The 26,656-nt window shown below is 41.9% G+C and overlaps 1 protein-coding gene across 1 annotated transcript in view; it reads left to right on the top strand.

Moving 5' to 3' along the window:
- Window positions 1-26,656, top strand: part of CNTNAP5 (contactin associated protein family member 5) — an 886,665-nt gene that overhangs the window by 690,428 nt on the left and 169,581 nt on the right. The window contains exon 14 of the mRNA XM_080671382.1: window positions 22,275-22,431. Within this exon, the coding sequence (XP_080527508.1) occupies window positions 22,275-22,431 (157 nt within the window). The remainder of the gene's footprint in view (window positions 1-22,274; window positions 22,432-26,656) is intronic.

The raw sequence follows: 26,656 nt of genomic DNA, 5'->3' as shown, positions 1-26,656 counted from the left end.
TGAATATACCTATATAGAGATTAATGGCATTAAAATCATATTTATTTCTGCAACAAGTTCTTTTCTTTAATGTCATCTGTGGGAAATGCTTCTGTGCAAACCAAGCCCCCTCTCTCCCTTCCCTCCCTCCCTCCCTTCTTTCCTTCCTTCCTTCCTTCCTTCCTTCCTTCCTTCCTTCCTTCCTTCCTCTCTCTCTCTCTCTCTCTCTCTCTCTCTCTCTCTCTTCCTTTCTTTCTTTTCGACATTTAGTCATTTGCTTATTTAGCAAATATCTATTTACTTCCTATATCAAACCAGGAACATTCTACATGCTGGGTGCATAGTCATGAACAAGACTTAAAAAGCCCTTGCTTTCATTCTAATGAGGGATAACATATACGGAACATGTTATCCAAAAAAAATGCACGGTTTCCGGTAATAGTAAATATTGCTAAGAAAATAATAGACTTCTGATCCGTTTAAATAGGGCCACTGGGGGAGAGGTGATATGTAATTTCAGGACCCAATGATATAAACAGTTACCCTTTGGGAAAGCCCCTGGGGAGATGGATTTGGGCAGAAAGTGGCACACACAGAAGAGCACGTGTGAGCGGCTGTGGGAGGTCAGTGCAGTGGAGTGGGCTGGAGAGGGCAGGGATGAGGCTCAGAGGGGTCTTAGAAGCCATAGTGGAGAGTTTGGACTGTATTGCTGTAATGGGTAATACTGGAGGGTTTTCATCAGAGATATAAAATATTTGATCCAGACTTTACATGTCCCCACTGGCTGCTGTCAGGATTCCGAATAACTTTTGGGGCCTGGAAAATAGTGGAGGCAAACATTTTACCTTTGAGTCAGATGCAGTCACCTACAAGATATCACTGTGGCTTTGGCTAGGTTCTGTTGAGGTACCTTTGGCCAGTAATTTATCTTCTACACAACGCCTTTGTATCCTCATCTGTAAAGGGGGTGGAAGTATTTTCCTTAGGTAGAAACTGAGTGAACTAGGATATAAAAAGTGCTTAAAATTGCCTGGGATATTTTGGATGCTCAGTAAATGCTGGACTTTTTAAAATTAAGGTTATCAGTGAAAACAGACACACTAGCTTTAGTACCCACATGCATTGCAATTCTCTATTTCTAAGACTGTGTGTATACATTGGGTATTTTCTAACTGTTACTTTTCATTGTTTTTCACTATATTCAGTATAGCTATGGTAATAGCTATGTCCCATCCCAAGTTTCAGTGTCTTTAACACATGGTTTCCCTCTTCCATTACAAATTTTCCCCATTACAATTTGATGTGGCTATGGGAATCTCCCTCCGTTCTTGTTGCTCCAAAGCTGGAAAACACTGCTTTCAAGTTTGCCATATCAGAGGAATTTTGTGGCAAACTAAAGATATTATGCCAATGCTGCAGTGTTCAAGTATTACCATCAGTTTCCACAAATGTATAGCAACTGGTCATTTTTCCTAACTGGTTATTTTCACCTGCAAGCCTTGCATTACCTCCATATGATTTTAGCACATTAAAAGCTAAAAAAAATCTGTGAGTTTCTGTGCAGGTGGGTTTGGAGGATGCAAGCCATGCAGTGGTAGCCTAGGGGTCCAGATCCTTGGGCCTACAGTTGCCCTCAGTTCTCTTGTGACTTTGAACAAGTCATTTAATATTGCTAGGATTTTTATTACAGCTCTTCAAATAAAATATACTATCAAAATGCAAAATCTTATATAATAAAGAGGTAATATGCAAATTGACCACCACTCCAACACACAAGATGGCCACCACAAGATGGCTTGCAGGGGAAGGCAGTTGTGAGTGATCAGGCCTGCAGGGTAGGGCAGTTAGGGGGGACCAGTCTGGCAAGGGAGGACAGTTAGGGGTGACCGGGCCAGCAGGGGAGCGCGGTTGGGGTTGACCAGGCCGGCAAGGGAGAACAGTTAGGGGCTACCAGGCCACCAGGGGAGGGCAGTTAAGGGTGACCAGGGTGGCAGGGGAAGGCAGTTAGGGGCAATCAGGCTGGCAGGGGAGTGGTTAGGGGGTGATCAGGTTGGCAGGCAGAAGCGGTTAGGGGCAATCAGGCATGCAGGCAGGCGAGCAGTTGGGAGACAGCAGTCCTGGATTGTGAGAGGGATGTCCGACTGCCCGTTTAGGCCTGATCCCACCGGGCAGTCAGACATCCCTCGAGGGGTCCAGATTGAAGAGGGTGCAGGCTGGGCTGAGGGACACACACTCCCCTTGTGCACAAATTTCATGCACAGGGCCTCTAGTGTTATTATATTCTCCCATGAAAACTTAAACAATGCAAATGGAATCATTTAAGTTAATAATTTTTGTCTTTCTCTTTGCCTAACCATGAAAGGTTCGTATGGTACATTCTGGAGAGGTTTGTCTAGTTCAGCTTTAAATGACCCCATCAAAGTGACTTTTATCATTTGGTTTGAGAGGTGTATCATTAATCTTTTCTGCCCTCCCCCCTTTATGGGCTCACTTCAATTAAACAAGCAGGGAGAAGAGAATATTGTAAAAACATTATAAAATATTAACTTCTAATGTCATTGACAAGCTCTTAATCACACTATTATACTTACGTTTTTATTTAATGATCCTGACCAGATGCAATGAGACCAAGATTAGTATGATGAACATCTACCTTTATTTCTGATATGGATGAGGTGGTTTTTCTTTCTGACTAAACATTTCCTTAGAAAGATATTCTATTTAGGTAGAAAGAGTGTATAAAATGCTTTCTTTAGCAGCCAGAATCTTCTTTACTACACCAGTGTTTGATGGTTTATATTTTGATCCTGCAATGAGACAGTTTGCAGCAATTACCTATAATCCTTTGGCCTTATAACTTTTATGGTGTCTTTCTCTGCTGTTGTTTTAGGCCCCCAATGCTTAACTTCAGTCAATGAAGTGGATATCTTTAGTCTGTGCAGAAATCTCATTCTTTCAAGCAGTTGCTTGCTAATACTGCTGTAGTGCCACCAGAATGCTATATAACCAGTTGCAAGGGCTGAAAAGAATATAAACATCACAGTGTTCAAATCTAGTTTTGCTAATGAGCAAATAAGCACAACATCTTGACCCTAAGTTCTCCTCCAGTGTGACATTCACATGATAGATACAGCGAAACAGTTCAAGGAGAGAAAAACCACGGTGTTGTATAGAACACATAACTATAAGCGCAAACTGTTTATGCTTCTGATTCTCGTGCTCACATGGCTGATCAGACGAGAAGTCCTTGCTCATGGGACATGCTGAGGCCCAAGCAGGAGAAGCTGAGGCTATCTGGGACATGTTCCCCTGGTGTTGTCAGAGAAGTTCCCTGGGGGCAAGTGGAAATACGCATGCCCTTACTGTCTAAACTTCGAGCTTACATCCTATCATCTCTGTCCTCATTCCAAGAGGCAAAGCAATAGCAAGATCACATCCAACATCAATGGGGCACGGATGTTTGCTACTGCCTTTAACCACTATACCATATAATTTTAGATCAGTCTAGACATTTTTGAAGTGGCAAAAAAATTTTTGTTGGCATATTGAGTTTACCAGAATCGAAGTCTATGATCACACAACTTATAAACTTTTAAATAAAATAAAGAAAATTAATGACAACAAAATTTCAGCATAGGGTCACCATCTCTAACTAATTTACAGAACTTTCCAGCTCCAGTCTGGTTTTGTTTGGAATTATGCATGTGCTGTTGGTAGCAATGGGAGGAGGCTGTAGCTATAGTTATCCCTGGGAAGCCATTGCACTTCCTGTTTCTCAGGCTATCAGTCTTTGAATATTGCAAGATTATAGAGGGATCTCTAATTTGAATTCTGTTTCACATCTTGTAGTGATTAAGGCATAAAACAGCTAGCCTGCTTTATGATATCTCCTACATTTTCTTACATTAGGAAAATTATAACTTGAATTAAGCATAGTCAGTTTGAGCTTATCATTAGGTGTTCTATAGGACACTGTGGTTTTTCTCTCCTTGAACTGTTTCGCTGTATCTATCATGTGAATGTCACACTGGAGGAGAACTTAGGGTCAAGTGGTGTGCTTGTAAAACTCCTACATTTGACTACTGTAATGTGTATATTCTTTTCTAAAACTCTTCATATAAGAGTTAATATAGACTCAAATTTCTGAGGTCAAAAGTGAGGAAGAGCCCTAACCGGTTTGGCTCAGTGGCTAGAGCGTCAGCCTGGGGACTGAGTGGTCCCGGGTTCGATTCCGGTCAAGGGCATGTACCTTGGTTGCGGGCACATCCCCAGTGGGGGGTGTGCAGGAGGCAGCTGATCGATGTCTCTCTCTCATCGATGTTTCTAACTCTATCCCTCTCCCTCTCTGTGAAAAATCAATAAAATATATTAAAAAAAAAAGTGAGGAAGAGTATATTGCTCCTGTTTCTCCTTCACCTCTCTCTCTCCTCTCTCTCTCTCTCTCTCTCTCTCTCTCTCTCTCTCTCTCTCTCTCTCTCTCCACACACACAAACACACACAGACAAACACTTCCTCCCAAAACTCAAAATCCCTCTATAAGATAGTCTAGAATATGCAATATGTTTCAGCTTTCTTTGTCTCAGTTTTGAGAACTCTGTTCCACGTTTATGTTGCATTATCTTCTTGAGGACAGTTAGAATAGTCATGGGCTGGCAAGCTAAGTGGAGGGAAACAGGGAAACACACCCAGAGGTTTCTGTGCAGAGCCCAGGGCTGGAGAAGGGTGCAGAGCCTCTGACTTTCTCTCTGTACTGGTTAGGAAGGAGAGAGCCTGGCTCTGCTGAAATGACCCACAGAGTTCTCTGGTAACAGTCATTATGCACAAACCTAAAGATGCACACCCCGTGTAGTCTGCTATTCCAAGTGTGTTAAATTATGATTCTGTACAATTTTCTATTTTAATTTGTCCACAAAATTAATTTGTTTAGCCAGTTTAAAACTTGGGGAACAATTCAGGTCCTAGTAGATGGGCATAAAAACTATGAGCAAAATCTCAGAAAAGAAGTAAACATTTAAAATGAATTCCAGTTACAGGGCATATGTTTTGCCTCTCAATTTGCAAGTTGTCTGCAATAAAACCAAACATACTGTGGTTATCTCCTTGGATCCTGGAGTGAGGAGATCTCTGAGGTTCTAGTGAACAATGCTGACATTAAATTCTGCTGTGATATTATTATTGTGTATAGATATATAATAGGTTAAATATGTTTATTTATTGTATTATTTTTACTTTAGAGAATATAGGAAATTATCTACCACTTGAAATTTTCTTAGTTACCTCTTGTCACTTAAATTCATGTGTATGTATTTTGCAGAAAGGCTGTAAGTTTTTCCACCATTAATTACATTCCCACATGTCAGAGCACAGCAGCATAACATAGGGGTTAAACCCAGAGACTCATGGGCAAGAACATGTGGCTTCAAGTCCTTTCTAGTTGTGCAGCCTTGAGAAGCTACTGGATTCTTCTCTGCCTTGGTCTCTACTTATAAAATAAAGAATATACTAACTACCTTGTAGGACGGTTGTGATTATTAAATGGGCTAATATATGCAAAGTGCTTCACAACACTGGATGTGTGCACACCCTCAGTGATATTTCATACTGCACTTTGCATAAGCTTTGGTATTCGCAAAGGGTAAGCTATCACCTTCCATTGTCACATATTGCCATGCACCGAGGTCATTGGCTCTAAGCTATGTACTTTTTAAGGAATATTTTTATTTATTTACTGCATGTGTAACCTAAATTTTTTCAAACCTTGTTTGTATACATGAGGTCGCAGAACAATAATAATACCAAATACATAGAATTAATGCGAATTAATGTGAACAAATGCAATTCCTTAGTGGTCTTTCCAGCATCCTGCCTACTGAAGCTCTCACTGCCTCTCTGAGCCTCAGTGTCTACTGCAGAGCTCCTGGTGGAGTCTCTCTGGGGCACCAGTCCTCCCACATTCTTCTTGCTTCCCTCGTGGAGATTCTTGTGGAGGGCACTACTGCTGGGGCAGAGCATGGAAATGCTGCTTCTCTGCCAGGGGCTGTCCTCTAAAACCCCGGAGCCCCAGGGCCCAGTAGCACAAAGCAGTGTGCAGATGTTTTCTTCACTGTTGATCAACTCTAGGTGTAGGCAGTTATGGATGCAAAAACCATTTCCCATTCTGCTCTGTGTGAGGTCACCTAGCTCTCAACACAAAAATATTGTCTCTCCTACCCCTAACATACACACACACACACACACACACACACACACACACACACACACACTCCTCTATTTCTCAGAAACCTCACATGAGGTAGATATTTGGATTAATCATTCCATTTTGTGCAGAAAGTTGAGATTTTAGAAGTTTAAAGACCTGATCCAGCAAGTGATCTTAAGTTCTCTTTAGTTCCACAGCAGCCACTTTTCTTAGTCACACCTGCCCATGATCTCTGAGTAGCCTTTCTGTGTTAGTGAAAATGCTCATCATGAATCTAACTTCCAAAGTGAAATCAAAATTCAAAACCCCAATCTCCCTCTAACTGGGATACAGGTGTGATTTGTTTCATTGCTTTGACCGCCCATGTGGGGCTCTGACTAAAAGGTGAGCACTGGGCAGCAGCCTGTCCAGGGAGCTTCCATTCTGCCTGTGCCTCAGAAACATCTTTCTGTGGGGTGAGTGCCTCCTGGCCTGAGAGAGAAGTGGCTGTGGTGCAGGCATCTTACCAGCTTCCGTTGAGCAGGTCTCCTGACCTGTGATGTTCTAGACAGCAAGCCAGGCAGGGTTTCCTCCTGAGGCCAGTTTGGCAACAAAGATTTTTTCCCCTTAACTTAATGCCCATTTCTTCAATTGCCATGGTCTATAGCAACCAGATTTGTTCCTAATAAATACCTTTAACTGCAAACTATTAGACTGAATTCTTAGTTTGTACCCAAGAACCTGATTAATATAAGTTTAATTTTGCCTGTTTTTTTTTCCTACACTTTTTTGTTTTGTTAAAACTTCCTATTAGAACTTCCTCAAATTAAAAAAAAAATTAAAAACTTATGAAGTGGTGTCAGCATCATGACAGAGTGGGAAGACCATTTGTATTTCCCTTTTAATTTGAAACAATTTGGAAAACTATAATTCAACAAAGGATCCTGTGCTTGACACATAAACACATCTGAGACATCGAAGCATCATTACATCTAAAGGTGAGAGCATAGAAATAAGCATGGAAGGAGGGACAAAGGGAAGAACAGAGATGGTGACTGCCTACACAACTAAGAGAATGCACAGTCCCAGCTGACACAGTAGCAATGCAGGAGTCTTGCTGCAGCTCTCACACTGTGGCCTGGAGAGAAAGGGCAGAAGCAATGGACTTGCCTGAAAAAGTAACTCCCATTACATCAAAACCCAGTGGCAGGCATGGGGATGACTCATGGTGGCCATTTCTTATAGAGAAACAAAGCTGTTGTAGTGGACATTCCTGGAAGAGTGGTAACACTACTTAAGGCAGTCATTATTTGCAGAGAATCAATGTCGCTTGTGGTGGCAATCCTATATAATAAAAGGGTAATATGCAAATTGACCCTAATGGGGGAACAACCAGAACGACCACTCGAACAGTCAGTATGAGGTGCAATGACAACCTCTCGGTCCCTTTCCCTGGCTGGCAGCCTCCGATTGCCTGATGGCCAATGGGGAACTGGGGGTGGGTGGCGGGGGACATGGGTGGCACCAGGCCAAGGCTCCTGCCCCGCCAGTCACTCCATACACAGAGGGCAAACTGCGGCAGGGGCAGGGCCGGTGAGCAGGCCGAAATGGTTGACTTCTCAGTCCCTTCCCCTAGCCATCAGGCTCCAATTTCCCAATGGCAAACAGGCAACCGGGGTGGGTGGTGGCAGGGAGCGGCGCTGGCTGCTGGCAGCCAGGAAAGTTGGCCCTGATAGCAGGCCAGGCCTAGGGACTGTACCCACACACAAATTTCATGCACCGGGCCTCTAGTTTAAAAATAAACATTGACTTGAGCATATGTGATACATATAAAACTCTTGCTGATGCCAATCGCACATGTGTGTTTCAATCTGTCATTGTGTATCTTGAATTTGGTTGTTTCTGTTGACATTCTGAAGTTGAAAGAAAGCAGCATTGTTGACAGAATATGTCTGAAGATCAATTATTGGCACAACGTACCTCAGAAGCCAAAAGAAGCCCACGTCATCAACAGAATGTATCTGAAAACCAACTGTTGGCACAATGTACAATTTCAGTGATGATTCCATCAATTCAACATATGATGCGGAAAAGGAAAATTTTCCCATCGAATTTCTTAATAGTATTACTTCTTAGAATGCCATGTCATAAATTAAAATTGAAAGTAGGTGCAATCATCATGCTACTAATAAATCTTAATAATAAATGGGGTCATTGTAATGGTACAAGATTTATAATCAAAAGATAGCAACCTAACATAATCGAAGCTGAAGTATTAACAGGATCTGCAGAAGGCGAGGTTGTTCTGATTCCAAGAATTGATTTGTCCCTGTCTGACACTGGCCTCCCATTTAAACTAATTTGAAGGCAGTGTCGTGTGATGCCAGCATTTGCAATGACTATTAATAAATCACAAGGACAAACTCTAGATAGACTAAGAATATTCCTACCTGAACCTGTTTTCAGACATGGTCAGTTATATGTTGCTTTCTCTCGCATTCAAAGACCACATGATGTTAAAGTTGAAGTTGTAAATACTTCATCACAAGGGAAATTAGTCAAACACTCTGAAAGTGATTTTACTCTTAATGTGGTATACAGGGAGATATTAGAATAAATTTAATCAATTTATCAGTTGTTTTTTTATCAATGTTTTTATATCATGTTTTTGTTGTTTTTATATCATGTCTTTGTTGTTCTTATATTAGGTTGTTATTGTTTATTTATTAATCAATTTATATATTATTTTACATATATCTTAACTAATTTTCTTTCATCTCTGACACTTCTATTATAGAAAATGGGTGAATAGTGATATTAAAAAATTTATTCTAATTAATTTCCTTTCAATGTTCATGAATCCATGCACTGAGCTACTAGTTCTATATAATAAAGAGGTAATATGCAAATTGACCATCACACCCTCACACAAGATGACCCATGTGGTCACAAGATGGCCACTACAAGATGGCCGGCAGGGAAGGGCAGTTAGGGGCGACCAGGCTAGCAGGGGAGGGCAGTTGAGGGCAACCAGGCAGGTGAGCGATTGGGAGCCAGCAGTCCCAGATTGTGATAGGGATGTCCGACTGCAGGGAAGGGCAGTTGGGGGTGACCAGACCAGCAGGGGAGGGCAGTTAGGGGCAACCAGGCCAGCAGGGAAGGGCATTTAGGGGCAACCAGGCTGGCAGGGGAGGGCAGTTGGGGGGTGACCGGGCTGGCAGGGGAGCAGTTAGGAATCAATCAGGCTGGCAGGGGAGTGGTTAGGGGTGATCAGGCTGGCAGGCAGAAGTGGTTAGGGGCAGTCAGACAGGCAGGCAGGCGAGCAGTTGGAAGCCAGCAGTCCCAGATTCAATAACCTAGAAGAAGTGGGTAAGTTCCTACACAATATATTACCTTCCTAGACTGAAACATGAAGAATTAGAAAATCCAAGCAGATGGATAAACAGTGAGAAAATTGAAATAACCATCAAAAGCCTACCAAAAAAGAAAAGTCCAGGACTAGATGACTTTCCAAGTGAATTCTACTAAACATTCAGAGAAAATTTGATACCTATCCTTCTCAAACTATTCCAAAAAAACTGAAGAAGAGTCAATACATCCTAATACATTTTATGAGGCCAACATAACCATGATACCAAAATTTGGCAAGGATAACACTAAAGGAAAACTATAGACCAATATCTCTGATGAATATGGATGCAAAAATCCTAAACAAAATATTACCAAACTGAATACAACTAACTATCTATCATCTATCTATCTATCTATCTATCTATCTATCTATCATCTATCTATCTATCATCTATCTCTCTATCTATTTATCTAAGAGCCCAGTGACCTTTACAGCAGAATGACCAGAACAACCGGTCGCTATGATGTGCACTGACCACCATGGGGCAGATGCTCAGTGCAGGAGCTGCCCCCTGGTGGTCAGTGTGCTTCCATAGTGGGAGTGCTGCTCAGCCAGAAGCTGAGCTTATGGCTGGCAAGTGCAGCGGCGGTGACGGGAGCCTCTCCCACCTCCACAGCAGCACTAAGGAGTGGCGAGCCAAGCAGTAAGGAGCGAGCAGGTGGGCAGTAATGAGCAAGCAGGTGGGAAGTAAGGAGCAAGGGGTCTCGGATTGCGAGAGGGTGCAGGCCGGGCTGAAGGCCCCCACCCCGGGCACGATTTTCATGCATCGGGCCTCTAATCCTATATAATAAAAGACTAATATGCAAATAGACTGAACAGTAAAACAACCAGAACAACTGAATAACCAGTTGATATGACATGCACAGGGGGCATGTGCAGAATATGACAGGTGTCAGCCATAGCAGGATGGTGGATCAGGTTAGCTGGGTGCCAGACCAGGGCAGGGCACTGGTTGCTGTCATCGGGGTGAGTCTCTGGTGGTTACTGAAAATTCTTTGCTCCCACATGCCGTGGTCTCACCTGGCACTTGCACCTGCTGCCAGTGCAGGCTTCACTTGCACCTGCTGCTAGCACTGGAGCCACTGCTCACACCCATTGCCAGTGCTGGCCCTGCTTGCACCCGCAGCTGATGCCTGGCACTGGTCCCGATCCTCATCGCCATCAATGAATGCAAGCTGCAGCTGCCGGCCCTGATCGCCCCTGAGGGCTTTTCCATCTCCCCCTGCTCCTGTGGGGTGATCGGGGCAGCAGCCACCACTCGCACCCACTGACAGCACCAGCCCCATTCGAACCCGCCCCTGGTGCCAGCCCCAATCGCTCCACGCCAGCAGCGGGTGCGAGCGGGGCCAGCGCCGTAATTGTGTGGGAGCACATATGGTGGGAGAGGGGCTACAGGCAGACAGGGGCCGTGGTTGGAGGGGCCAGGTGGGGGCGTGGAGAATGGGCCGAGACCAGCCACTGTGCCTACTGCAGCCTTGCAGCCCACAGCCCCTTTCAAGGTGCACAAATTTGTGCACCGGGCCCCTAGAATATATATATAAGTGACCGAACAACCTGTTGAAACGTCTCTATGATGAGCACTGACCAACAGGGAGCAGATGCTCAATGCAGGAGCTGCCCCATGGTGGTCAGTGCACTCCCATTGCCATCCTCTTGTGACATGCCAACCTCCTGCAGTCCCTCCCCTCCGGCCAGCTGGTGGGACTGGGCAAAACGGCCCCAATCAGCCCCAATCACTGGCCATGGTGAGGGATCCCACCTGTGCATGAATTTGTGCACTGGGCCTCTAGTACATTATAAAATAATATGTCACATGGCTCAGATGTTTGGGTGTTGTGCCATGCACTGATTCCCCATCAGGGCACATACCAAGCTTATGGATTCAATTCCCAGTAGGGGGCATGCAGGAAACAGATTTATATTTTGCTTTCTCACTTTGATGTTTCTCTCTGTCCCTCATCTGCCTTCTTCTCTCTCTCTTTCAAAAATAAATTGATTAGAAAATAATAATTATATATCATGGCCAAGTGGGGTTCATTCCAGGGACACAGGATTGTTCAACTTATGCAAATTGATCAATGTAATATACCACATTAAAAAAACAAAGGATAAAAATCATGTGATCTGATCAGTAGATGAAGAAAAAGCATTTGGTAAGAAACATGTATGATTACAACACTCAATGAAATGGATACAGGAGCAAAGTACTTCAACATAATAAAGGCCATGTATGAAAAACCCTCAGCCAATATCATAGTGTGAAATATTGAAAACTTTCCCTCTAAATTTTGGAATAAAACAAGAATGACCACTCTCACCACTCTTATTCAACAGTAGTGGCCCGGTGCACAAAATTCGTGCAAGGGGGGGTGGTCCCTCAGCCCAGCCTGCACTCTCTCCAATCCGGGAACCATCAGGGGATGTCTGACTGCTAGTTTTGGCCTGATCCCACAGGCCTAAACCAGTAGATGGACATCCCTCTCACAATCTGGGACCACTGGCTCCTAACTGCTCACCTGCCTACCTGCCTGATCACCCCTAATCACTCTGCCTGCCTGCCTGATTGCCCCTAACTGCCTCTGCCTGCTTGCCTGATCACCTCTAAACACCTCTGCCTGCCTGCCTGATTACCCCTAACCCCTCTGCCTGCCTGGCTGATCACTCCTAACTGCCTCTGCCTGCCTGCCAGATGCCCCTATCTTCTCCCCTGCTGGCCCGATCGCCCCTAACCATCTCCCCTGATTGCTCCTAACTGCTCTCCCCTGATCGCCCCTAACCACTCTTCCCTGCCAAGCTGATAGCCCCTAACCCAGCCTTGGGCAAACTACAGCCCGCGGGCCGGATCCAGCTGTTCTATCCGGTTCTCTTGCTCTCCCCTCCGCTCCTTTACTTTGAATTTATATTAGTTCACACAAACACTCCATCCATGCTTTTGTTCCGGCCTTCTGGTCCAGTTTAAGAACCAATTGTGGCCCTCGAGTCAAAAAGTATGCCCACCCCTGCCCTAACCACTCTGCCTGCCTGTCTGATTGCCCCTAACTACCTATGCCTTGGCCCAGCCACTGTGGCTTTGTCTGGAAGGACATCTGGAAGACATCTGGTTCGGTCTAATTAGCATATTACCCTTTTATTAGTATAGATAGTTCTGGAAATCCTAGCCAGAGCACTCAGGCAAGAGAAAGGAATAAAAGGCATCCAAATTGGGGATAAAGAAGTAAAAGTGACAATTTTGCAGATGGCATGATTCTGTATAAAGAAAACCCTAAAGAATTCATGGGAAAAAAAAAAGTATTAGAAACAATAAACAAATAAAGTTGCAGGCTACAAAATCAATGTATAAAAATTAACAGCTTTCCTATATACTAACAATGAAATTTCAGGGGGAAATGAAAACAAACAAACAATCCCTTTTGCAATTGCAACCAAAAGAATAAAATACCTAGGGATAAATTTAACAAAGGATTTAAATGACTTATATACTGAAAAGTACAAAGCATTCTTTTTTTTTAATTTTTTTATTAAGGTATTATATGTGTACATATCTTACCATTGCCCCCCCACCCCACTCCCATACATGCCCTCACCCCCAAAAGTTTTACATCCGTTGGTTACTCTTATATGCATGCATAAAAGTCCTTCAGTTGATATCTTATTTCCCCCACCTCTCCCTAACCTTCCTGCTGTGATTTGACAGTCTGTTTGATGCTTTACTGCCTTTGTATCTATCTTTTTGTTCATCAGTTTATAATGTTTTTCATTATCCCCAAATGAGTGAGATCATGTGGTATTTTTCTTTCATTGACTGGCTTATTTTACTTAGCATAATGTTCTCTAATTCCATCCAGGTGCCCACAAATGGTAATAATTCCTTCTTTTTTATGGCAGCGTAGTATTCCATTGTATAGATGTACCATAGTTTTCTGATCCAGTCATCTGCTGACGGGCACCTAGGCTGTTTCCAAATCTTGGCTATTGCAAATTGTGCTGCTATGAACATAGGGGTGCATATATCCTTTCTGATTGGTGTTTCTAGGTTCTTAGGATATATTCCTAGGAGTGGGATTACTGGGTCAAATGGGAGTTCCATTTTCAGTTTTTTGAGGAAACTCCATACTGTTCTCCACAGTGGCTGCACCAGTCTGCATTCCCACCAGCAGTGCACGAGGGTTCCTTTTTCTCCACATCCTTGCCAACACTTGTCGTTTGTTGATTTGTTGATGATAGCCATTCTGACAGGTGTGAGATGGTATTGCATTGTCTTTTTGATTTGCATCTCTCGGATAATTAGTGACTTTGAATTCTTAAAAGGGATTTAAGTAGACACGATGAAATTGAAAGATATTCCAGGTTCATGAATTGCAAGAATCACCATAGTTAAATGGCCATATTATCCAAAGCAATAGACAGATTTAATGAAATATCCATCAAAAGCCCAATGACATTTCTTAAAGAAATAGAACAAAAAATGATCAGATTTGTATGGAAACGCATGACCTCCCAAAATCAAAATACTGAAAAAAAAAAAAAAGAACAACATTGAATTGACAGAAAAATGGACACACAGACCAATGGAATAAAATTGATGTCCCAGAAATAAAACCACAGGTATATGGGCAACTAATTTTTGACAAAGGAGCCAAAAACATACAATGGAACAGAGTTTCTTCAATAAATGGTTCTGGTAGAATTATAAAAACTACAAGCAAAAATTAAAACTTGATTGTGGTTTGTCCCTTTGTATAAAAGTTAATTTAAAATGGATCAAAGAGCTAACTATAATATCTGAAACAATAAAGTACATACAAGAAAACATAGTAACTAGACTTATGGACCTTGGTAATAAAGAACATTTTATGGTTTTGACCACAAAGGCAAGGAAAGTAAAGGTAAAAATTAATGAATGGCACTTATAAAACTAAAAAGCTTCTTGCACAGCAAAAGAAACCAACAACAAAAAAACAACAACAAAATAAAAAGGCAATCAACTGAATTGAGAGATGATATTTGCAAACAAGAGTTTTGACAAAGAGTTAATAACCAAAATATATAAGAACTCATACAACTCGACAACCAAAAACCAAACAATCCAATTAACAAATGGGCAATGGACATGTACAGACACCTCTCTAAGAAGACATACAAACAACCAACAAATACATGAAAAGAGGCTTAACTTCACTAGCTATTAGGGAAATGCAAATTAAAATTATAATGAGATAATACTTTATACCTGTTAGAATGGCTATTATCAAGAAGATGGGTAATTTCAAGTGTTGGAGAGGTTGTGAAGAAAAATGAACCCTCATTCACTGCTGGCGGGAATGTAGACTGGTACAGCCATTAGAGAAAACAGCATGGTGTTTCCTCAAAAACTAAGAATAGAGATACCATATGACCCAGCAACCCTTTTGTGTACCTACCTGAAAAACTCAGATACATTCATTTTCAAACATATATGCACCCCTATGTTCATTGTAGTATTATTCATGGTGGACAAGACATGGAGACAACCAAATTAGCCTTTCATAAGCCAGATGGGAAAAACAAACAAACAAAAAAAAACATATGATTTTACTCATATCTATATATATAAAAAGCCACCAACTGGAACACACTATTGACCAGAACAACTGGTAGCTATGATGCCCACTGCAGCCAGTGAACTGGCCTGATTGGGGTGGGGCTGGTGGCCAACCTCCTGTAGCCCCTCCCCTTGCCTGGTCCCACCCCATATCGGCCCCCCAACCTGTTAGGGGCAGAGCCAATCATCCAACCACCTGTGGCCCCTCCCCCCAGCCAGCTCTGCCCCTGATTGAACCCCCCTCACACTTTGATCATGGGCATGGCCAGCCAGCCAACTGCCTATCACCCCTCCCCCTTGCTGGCCCTACCCTCTATCAGCCCCCACTACTCCAATCAGGGGCAGGGCTGGCTGACCAACTGTCTCCAGCCCCTCCCCATGGCCAGCCCTGCCTTGATTGGGCCCCAATCAGGGCAGGCTGGCCAGCCAACCTCCAGCCGTCTCCTTCTCCTGACAGGCCCAGCCCTGATCCACCCCAATTGGGGCTGGGCTGGCCAGACCCCACCCATGCATGAATTCATGCACTGGGCCTCTTGTGTAGAATATAAAACAAAAAGGAACAAGGAAATAACAAAACAAACAAGATACCAGACTCATAGTTACAGACAACAGAATGGTGGTTACCAGACAGGAAAGAGGGAGAGGGAAGGTCAAAGTGAATAAAGAGAGTCAAACACATGGTAATAGAAAGAAACCAGACTTTTAGTGGGGAGAGTGCAATAGAGTATAGAAATGTCAAATTATAAGCTTATACACCTGGAGTTATAGTTATTAACCAATGCTACTCCTATAAATTTAATTTTTAAAAAACTGGTGGTAGATTTTCAGGAATTTCTCCAATTTGCTCTTTGGCCTTTACCTTGACCCATGAGCTCTTTCTTCTTCAGATAGCCAGCCAGTTGGACCTTGCTCCCTGCATTCAAGTTTTGCTGAGTCATTTTTTCATTGATTTCTACCCTGACCATTCTAAAGTTATAGCATACCCTTCTGTACAACACACCTTAATTGTCCTGATGTATTGATTCCATACTCATCCCTTTCTAAATACTAAATTATTTAAGTACTAGAGGCCCGGTGCACAAAATTCGTGCATGGGGGTGTGTGTCCCTCAGCCCAGCCTGCACCCTCTCCAATCTGGAACCCCTCAAGGGATGTCCGACTGCCCGATTAAGCCCGATCCTAGTGGGATAGGGCTTAAAAGGGCAGTCGGACATCCTTCTCACAATCCAGGACTGTTGGCTTCCAACTGCTCACCTGCCTGCCTTCCTGATTGTCCCTAACCGCTTCTGCCTGCCAGCCTGATCACCCCCTAACCACTCCTCTGCAAGCCTGATTGATTCCTAACTGCTTCCCTGCCAGCCTGTTTTCCCCTAACTGCCCTCCCCTGCAGGCCTGGTCCCTCCCCAACTGCTCTCCCCTGCAGGCCTGATTCCCCCCCAACTTCCCTCCCCTGCAGGCCTGGTCACCCCTAACTGCCCTCCCCTGCAGGTCTGGTCCCCCCCAACTGCTCTCCCCTGCAGGCCTGGGTCCCTCCCAACTGCCCTCCCTTGCTGGACATCTTGTGGTGGCCATCTTGTGTCCACATGGGGGCAGGATCTTTGACCACATGGGGGCAGCCATCTTATGTGTTGGAGTGATGGTCAATCTGCATATCACTCTTTAATTAGATAGGATAGAGGCCTGATGCACAGGTGGGGGCCAGCTGGTTTGCCCTAAAGGGTGTCCTGGATCAGGGTGGGGCTTCCCTTGGGGCGTGGGGTGGCCTGGGCGAGGGGCCTGTGGTGGTTTGCAGGCCGGCCACACCCCCTGGTGACTCAAGCGGAGGCCCTGGTATCTGGGGTTTATTTATCTTTGCAATTGAAACTTTGTAGCCTGGAGTGGATCCAAGCCTTCTGCTTGCTCCATGGCGGCAGCCATTTCTGTTGGGATTTATGTATCTTCTATAATTGAAACTTTGTAGCCTTAAGCGGAGGCCTGGGCCGGCCAGGGTTGCAGAAGCTTGGCTTCCTCCATCGCCGCTGGCAACCCTAGCCTCCTGCTCTTTCCAGCTCTGTGGCTGCCGCCATTTCTGTTTGGGTTTATGTATCTTCTATCATTGAAACTTTGTAGCCTTGAGTGGAGGCTTAGGCCGGCAAATGCAGGCGGAAAGCTTGGCTTCCTCCATTGCCGGGTAAACCCAAGCCTCCCTCCTGCTCTCTGTGGCCGTAGCCATCTTGGTTGGGTTTATTTGCATATTCGGTCCTGATTGGCTGGTGGGCGTGGCTGGTGGGCGTGGCTGGTGGGCGTGGCTGGTGGGTGTAGAGGAGTGATGTTAATTTGCATATTACTCTTTTATTAGATAGGATTATTGTCTACTGTTCATAATTACAATGTACTCTTTTTGAGGGCATGTTTTATTTGTGTATTTGTATTGGTTTGTTTAAATGATTTAGCCCAAGTGCCTAGAATATTTCCTGGAATATTATAGATCTTCAGTAAATATTGTTGTAGGAATATTTATAATATGTATATTAAAGTTTTTACATATATATATGTAATTGTCAGGAGAAAATAAATTCAATTTCTACAATGCACCCAATTTTGTTAGGTATAGATTATCCTCCTGCCTACCTCTGCTGAGTCATGAATTAAGGCACATGTGTCCCACTTTAGGTCTTCAGTTTCTGTGTTTGTTGTGCTCTACCTAGTACTCCACAGGAAAGGAAACACAAAGACAGGACATCTGAGGAGAAAATTTAGCAATCTCCCTCCTGCACTCATATATGGGAATCCATGCCATTAGTAATGATGTTAATGTGATTACAATTCTTGGTTTAGCTTTTATTCAAAATATTCCAAGTTGACATTGAATGTTACTGTGTGATTTGGGTTTTGGTTTATGGGGGAGAGTCCTGAGCAATGCTAGAAGGAGGAAGAGGTGGAGAAATTCCTTCAGTTTCTTGTACCCAAAGCCAACATGGGAAACCACATTCATATACACAATGCTTTACCCTTGTGTTGCCTGGACTCACATGCTGAGAAGAGATACCTAAGCTTGCCTCAGTCCTAGAAGAGCTTTGTGCTCTAAATAAACCAAGCAGCCCTCTAAGCCCCTTGAGGGTGGCTTATCTGAGCTAGGATTTAAAAATAAAGTGATCCATTTGAAAGTGTTCAGTGGTTTATGGCTATTTGAAACTAGAAAAAATAGATTCAACATTTAGAATAATACTTTAAAAAAAGACACTGGTTAACAGACATCTCTGACTGTAATCTAGCTCTAAAGAAAATAGAAGGGTTTGAAACATTTTAGGCTGAAAGAAGAGTGGAATTTTGTCAGGAACATAGTCCTTCAGGCTTTCTGCCCTGATAACACATCCTAGAGATACTTCTGCTTTTCATAGTACCTTCCTTTCCCTTTTCTCATGCCCTACTGACTCTTGGAAGCCCCAGGTTGTCATTGCACTTCCTACTAGCCACCGTGATTTCCATGGGAATACAGCAGTCAGAGCAATCCAGAGAAAGTTGTTGCTACTTGCATACATAAAAAACTTGACCAATATATGTTTGTAAATCAGCAATTGCACAAAAATTAAATCCTGTGTAGGCAAAATTTCAATGCAATATTATTATTCTACTTTAAAGTGGTAAGTCTATTAATAATTGACCCTGTTATTTTTTTTTCATGTGTAAAAATAAATATATATTAAGTGCCTGTTTTACACTCAATGGGAACAAAATAAGCAATTTCTGCAGGGAACCAGACTAAGTCCATTCAGCCTAAAATTGTGTTTTTCCAATTGACCCATCCTTTCTGCACCTGCCCCTCCCAAGCCTTCCCCATACTATTATCTGGGTCCATAGGCAACACATATTTGCATATAAGATCCTCAATTAATCTCTCCCCACGCCACCACCCCACCTTCCCTCTGAAATTCATCAGATTGTACAATGGTTTTATGTCCCTGGATTTATTTTGTTCATCAGTTTATTTATTTTTTCATTAGATTTTACATATGAGTGAGAGCATGTGATACTTACCTTTCTCTGACAGACTTATTTCACTTAACATAATACTCTCTAGGTCCATCCATGCTGTTGCAAATGGTAAAAGATCCTTCTTTTTTACTGCTGCATAGTATTCCATTGTGTAAATGTATCCCAGCTTTCTTACCCACTCATCTACTGATGGGCGCTTGGGCTGTTTCCAAATCTTAGCTATTGTAAATTGTGCCACTATGAACATAGGGGCACATATATTCTTTCTGATTGGTGTTTCAGGTTTCTTAGGACATATTCCTAGAAGTGGGATCACTGGGTCAAATGGCAGTTTTATGTTTAGGTATTTGAGGGAACTCCATACTGTTTTCTATAATAGATGCACCAGCCGGCATTACCACCAGCAGCTCATTAGGGTTCCCTTGTCTCCTCATCCTCACCAACACTTGTCATTTGTTAATTTATGGATGGTAGCCATTCTGACAGGTATGAGGTGATATCTGATTGTTGTTTAAATTTGAATCTCTCTGATGATCAGTGATTTTGAGCATTTTTTCATATGTCTCTTGTCCTTCTATGTGTTCAATTTGGAGAAGTGTCTATTTAGGTTCTTTGCCCATTTTCTCATTGGATTTTTTTTTCTTCCTTTTGTTAAGTTGTATGAGTACCCTATATACTTTGGAAATTAGCCCCATATGGGATGTATCTTTGGCAAATATGTTTTCCCACGCAGTGTGCTCCCTTTTCACTCTGTAGATGGTTGTGCCATATATTTTTATTTAGATGTAGTCCCATTTGTTTATTTTCTCCTTAGTTTCCTTTGCACTAGGAGATGTATCCATAAACATATTGCTACGAGAGATGGCTGAGATTTTGTTGCCTATGATTTCTTCTAGGATTTTTATGGTTTCACAACTTACATTTAGGTCTTTTGTCCATTTGAATTTATTCTTATGTATGGTGTAAGTTGGTGGTCTAGTTTCTTTCTTTCTTTTTTTTTTTTTTTTTTTTTTTTTTTTTTGCATGCATCTGTCCAATTTTCCCAACACTATTTATGGAAGAGAATGTCTTTACTCCATTGTATGCTATTGCCTTCTTTGTCAAATATTAATTGAGTGTTGTGGCTTGGGTTGACTTCTGGGGTCTCTGCTCTATTCCATTTATCTATATGTCTGTTTTTGTGCCAGTACCAGGCTATTTTGATTATAGTGGGCTTTTTAGTATAATTTAATATCTTGTATTGTGATTCCTACAACTATGTACTTTTTTCTCAAGATTGCTGCGGATATCTGGATTCTTTTTGGGTTTCATATAAATTTTTGGAGTGTTTATACTAGATCTGGAAATATGCCATTTGTATTTTAATAAAGATTACATTGAATCTATAGGTTGGGTAGTATGGCCATTTTAATGATGTTGATTCTACCAATCCATGAGCACAGTATTTTCTTCCACTTGTTTATATCTTCCTCTATCTCTTTCTTCAATGTCCTGTAGTTTTCTGAGTTCAGGTCTGTTACCTCTTTGGTTAATTTATTCCTAAGTATCTTAATTTTTTTGTTGCAATGGTAAATGGGATTTTTATTTTATTTTAGTTTTTCTTTCTGAGAGTTCATTATTGGTGTGTAAAAATATTGATTTCTGGGTGTTAGTTTGTATCCTGCTATTAGATTCATTAAATCTAGTAGTTTTTTGGTGGATTCTTTAGGGTTTTCTATGTACAATATCATGTCATCTGTGAATAATGACAGTTTTACTTGTTCTTTTCCAATTTAGATGGCTTCTATTTATTTTTGTTGTCTGATTGATGATTCTAGTACTTCCCTTACTATCCTATATAATAAAAGCCTAATATGCTAAGTGTCCATTCAGCCCTTCAGCCATTCAACCAATCAAAGCATAATATGCTAATGATATGCTAAGGCTGCTCAACTGCTTGCTATGATGTGCACTGACCACCAGGGGGCAGACTCTCTGACTGGTAGGTTAGCTTCCTGCTGGGGGTCTGGCCAATCCCGACTGAGCAAAACTGCCGGACACACCCTAGAGCCCTTCCATGGTATCACCTAGGATGGGCTTTTCTTTTCCTGCCCTGTGGCTATTGGGAATGGTTAGCTCCTCTCAGGAAAAACGGCTGTTTTGATTTGGGCACATACAAATGACCAAATTCAGGACTTCTGGCTATTGCTTTTCCATGTCTCCCTGCAATGCTTCCCACCCTAGACTGTCTTTAGGCACCTCAAGTCTGGGTCTCCCTCCCTGCACCAAAACCTCAGGTAAGTAGCTGCAGATGAAAACTCCTGGGTTCTGGGTTTAGAGAGAAAAAGGAAAAAAACACCAAACCACGGCTTTTTCTCTGATCTGCCACTTCCAGACTCTGCCACCACCAGCAGCCCTGCCACTTTTCATGGGGGATGTTACATGGGCTATGGGTCTAGGCTCTGGTGCTCTGGGCTGTAGAGCCCAGCCTGGGTTCCCTGCCTCTATCTTCTGAAGGAACAGACCCTCCCATAGCCCAGCACTCCCTCCTCTCTCTCAGCCTGAGGCCTGCCACCCCTAGCAGCTGGTTCAGCTCCACTAGTGACCTTGCCCTTCCTACTATAAACATCTAAACAGGCTGCAGATGTTTTCTGTATTGGTTATATGTACAAATGTATATAGATATAGATATCTATCCTACATATATGTGAGGATGAGAGATATAGAGAGATAGAAAGAGAGAGAAAGAAAGAAGAAAGAAAGAAAGAAAGAAAGAAAGAGAGAGAGAGAGAGAGAGAGAGAGAGAGAAGAGATACAAGCGAAAGAAGAAAGAAAAAGAGAGAAGGAAAGAAAGAGGAAGGAAGGAAGGAAGGAAGGAAGGAAGGAAGGAAGGAAGGAAGGAAGGAAGGAAGGGAGAAAGAAAGAGAAAGAGAGAGAGAGAAAGAAAGAAAGAAAGAAAGAAAGAAAGAAAGAAAGAAGAGAGAGAGAGAGAGAGAGAAAGAAAGAAAGAAAGAAAGAAAGAAAGAAAGAAAGAAAGAAAGAAAGAAAGAAAGAAAGAAAGGAGAAGAAAGAGGATATGCATATTCTTTATGACATTTTTATGTGTTTGTGACACCTGATGTGCTATTTCTGGCTTGCTCCTCTGAGTTTTGAAAAACTTTGTCTTTCAGATGGAGTTCCCTTTACCTGGTGGATGGGCCGGTCAAAGGAAAGGCACCCTTACTGGGGAGGTGCTCCTCCCGGAGTTCAGCAATGTGAATGTGGCCTGGATGAGATTTGCCTGGACATTCGGCACTTTTGCAACTGTGATGCTGACAAGGATGAATGGTAATGGGATCATGGCCTTTCTGCAGGTGTGGGGGAAGTGCATCAATTCATGCCTAACATTTTCCCCAAGAGAAAAGGACCTAGATGAGAAATTCAATATATACTTGGGCTTCCTAATGATTGTGATAGTTTTTAACTTTGAAAATTGCCAGTTCTAGTTCTTTTACGGGTATTGCTGATGTTTGTGATAGAAAGCACATTGTCCTGTCATCTCTTCTTTATATTCTGAACAATCTGTTTTAAACAAAATAATGAAATGTAATATTTAGTTTTGTGATTTAGTCAGTGTTTCGATAATATTTTTGGAGGGAGAGTGAAAGGAGAAAGGGACTGCAATCATATAGACTGTGTTTTCCTTCTCCCATTTCCCCACTACCTTAGTTACCAGCTAAGTCTATTACTGCCAATACACATAAAGCAAAGGAAATATATATTTATTGAGCATCTATTTAATCCCTCAACAACATATTAATTCCTTATAATTTTCTCACTTTGCATCCTAAGGTTGAGGAATGTGGATTGCAGAGAAGTTAAATAATGCTCCCAAATCACACACACACTATTAAGGGTCAGATGCAGAATGTGCACTCAGGTATGGCTAGCTGAGGTCAGAGTCTCTCCTATTGTCCAAGTTACCTTTGCCAGATACAGGTTAGATTTTAGTTCATAATATGTCCATAATATCTACTTTTCCTTTGTTCTTCAGATGAACTGTTTGTTTTCCAATGTACTAATTATGAAAAAATGCACAGAACAACTACAAATCTACTTTGGTTTTGACTGAATTTAAAGCACTTTTTGGGTTTAGCTTTAAACTTCACTTGTTTCATCAAATGCTGCTCAATATAATTAGCTATTGCCATGTCAAGCTGCTTTCAATCCAGTGAAAATTTAAGTACTTTTCCTTCACTGTTAAGCAGCAAGGACTGTTTCAAATTAAATTTAAGGTTGAATCAAAACCTCAGTTTTTCAAAGAGTGAGCAAACATTTGGTTCCATCAGGTCCTGCTAGAGGAACCGCCTCTTCAGAATGCTGTGGGGCTGCCAAGGCCCCAAGCCCAGGTGCCTGGGTGCTTCTCCAAACCTGGAATCCTGACAGGGTTAATTCAGGTGAAGCTGAACGCAGGGAGGATGGGCAACTTCCTTATTTGGGCCCCCCTTTCCCCTGCAATGGCTTCCATCACAGCAGCACAGATTCCTGCAAATCAGCTCGTGACTCTCCAATATTTTGTCATTCAAGACTTACTCCTGTGCAGTATAACTCAGTCATCGCTGGCTGAATAGACGGATTTAGGAGACCTTTGGGGAGAAAGTACTACAAATGGTATCTCCAAGCTTGAGAGCTATGTGTGAAAGGGTTGGATGGATCTGTTGTCAGGAAAACAGGTTTAAAACCCTCTGTAACCAGAAGCTTTAATTCACTCATTTTTTTATTCTTTAATTCCCATTCAGTATGGATAACATTGGAAATGTACAGATTTACAATCTTGAATGGAAACATCTTTACTTCATTTTGTATAATCAAAGAAGTTGATATGGGAAGTAGAAAATAAGGAATTATTGAGAAGGGGAAGTGCTCTAATTATCTTCAACTCTCACTCTGTTTTTGTTTGAATTCTTGATCTTCGCTCACTGTTTCATTTCCTATGGCATAGCCTTTTCCTACTGAGTTAGTCCTTCTGTACTGCCTTTGTGCCTTCCCTTCTGTGGGACCAACTGACCAGGGCTGAGCTTAATTTCCTGAGCCCTGGGAGGCAGTGTTGGAAAATGATACCACATCACTTGAAAGTGGAAGATTAGACCATCTTTTTGAAATGCCTTCTTATTCTCTTCTCCAGTACATTCCACTGATCATGTCTTGTACTCAGGTTTCAGGCCCTCCTTTGACTTGCTCACTAATTTAATACTCTTTGATCCCTTATCTGTTGACCTAACTTCATCATCTAGGCTTTGCTCATAACTCTTCAAAAGTCTTTTCCCTAAACCTTGGGTCCATCAATACCTCTATCAATACTGAGGTTACAACATATATCATCACTCTTTCCATGTTTTATAGAGCCAAGGAAACAGCCCCATCATCTACCACTTTCTGTGGCAAAGATCTCTGGGAGACAATCAACATTTAATTTTAGGTATAGGTTTTGATCAACAACCAACCTACCAAGGATCCAGAGAAGTGATCTAAACTTTGTAAAGTAAATAATGATCTAAACTTCCCTCATGGGGACATGCCGAAAATCTAGTTGAGATCTGGAAGTTCCTTCTATCATTGTCATGAGGGGACAGAGGCTGAGATTCTGATTTAACTCGTCTGGTTTGCATTCATTGTCTTTGGATAAGACATAGTTTGTCATAAATGATTCCACAAAATAATTTGTTACAGAGCAATTGTGTGTACTACTCTCTCTGACATTTGCCACATGTTTACTGAGTTCCTGCTCTGCGCCAGCAAGCAGTTCTCTGTGCAGAGAAATCAGGAACATGATCATCTCTACCCTTGAGGAAAGTGCCGCAAAGTAGAAAATAAAAAGCTAGTAACTTACAATAAATGGACCAGTGTGATGAATTCAGGAATAAAAAGAAGCACAGTTGTGCCCATACCTTGGGTGGTTATGGGCTGGGATAATTAGATTTCTTAGAAAAGTGATAGTTAGATTTTGAAGGACCAGAGTTAGCTAAAGTTAGTTTAGTACAGGTTGGTGGAATCTCCATGTGCTCAGACAGGGAAACATGAAATTATATGAAAAGTACCACGTGCTCCAAACACAAGTAAATGGATGTGTTGTTTGTTTGTTTGTTTGATTGTTTGTTTTCCCCAGTTTTCATTTAGGGAACTTATAAGAAATGAAAGCAGGGAAGAAAGTTGAATCCAAAGCATGATGCTCCTCGTATGTGAAATAGCAACAAAATAACAATGAGATACTTTCAGATGTGAAACATGGCAGAGACTTCTGGAAATGTATTTATTTTTTTAATTTATTCAACTCTATTATTCATAGCAGAAAGGGAAGTGCAAAAACTGACACAATTGTGAAACAGTTAATCATGTTCCTTAACATTTTTTCAACCTCATTCTTGGATACCATGTGGACAAGCAAGTTTTCCATTTATTTCAATTTTTTTCAGACAATCATGTGCCTTTAAATATCACTGGTATTCTGCATGATCCTAAGAAACCTCAAATATATTTACCTTGTAAATTTTCTCAAATTCTTGCTTTTGGTAAAGTTAATCAGAAAACTGATTTGGGCTACTATAGCATCTAATAGATAGCAGTTTAATATATTACAACTCCTAAATAATGTTGTAATTTAAAAATGTTACCTATCATATTCTGAATTATTCTTATTACTTAATATAATATATCTCATGTCTCATATAATAATCCCCCAAACTCTTGAGTTTATTTTTTCCCCAGAAAAGGACACTGAGGCTCTGAGATAAGTGGCTTGGGTAAGGTCACATGATTGAAAGGGTAAAGTTGGGTTCCAGCTGAATTCAAGGGTCTCTTGCAGACTGCATCAAAGGAGCTGCTAAGTTGGGATTTAGAGCCATGGCCAGTAAGGACGCCAGGGAGACCTCTCTCAGGCTTCTCAAGTCAGGCTGTGGCAGCCTGTGTCTTTCTTTTTGCTCTATCAGGCTGTTTAGGGAGCCTCACCTGTCTTCCAAGTCTCTAGTAATTGATAATACTTTATTCTGGTTTAATAAACCTCCATAACTGAATAAATAACTTGCTGCCATACATATTTTTAATTTTTTTAATATATTTTTATTGATTTCAGAGAGGAAGGGAGAGGGAAAGAGAGATAGAAACATCAATGCTGAGAGAGACTCATTGATTGGCTGCCTGCTACACAACCCCCACTGGGGATTGAGTCCACAACCCAGGCTTATGCCCTTGACTGAAATTGAACCCAGGACCCCTCAGTCTGCAGGTCAATGCTCCATCCACTGAGCTAAACCAGCCAAGGCATATATTTTAATGACACCCAAGTAAATGAGGAAAATGAGTGTGTTGTGAGGGTGAAAGTGTGGCAGCTCATAGGATGGAGATGGGTAAAGAGAGGGAAAACAAGTCGCTAAATGAACACCAAAAACACACATTTTTCCTTAAAGAGAAAACCTGGCTAGACATCTAAATCAGTGTACCATGGAGTCACTTTTCCAGGGGTTTATATCCCAGCCAAATAATTAAGCAGGGAGAAAAAAATTGAGAAAACTTGTAA

This window comes from Plecotus auritus (assembly GCF_963455305.1).
Source record: "Plecotus auritus genome assembly, chromosome: 5".
In the NCBI taxonomy this organism is placed as follows: domain Eukaryota; kingdom Metazoa; phylum Chordata; class Mammalia; order Chiroptera; family Vespertilionidae; genus Plecotus; species Plecotus auritus.
This window is presented reverse-complemented; position numbering and strand designations above follow the sequence as displayed.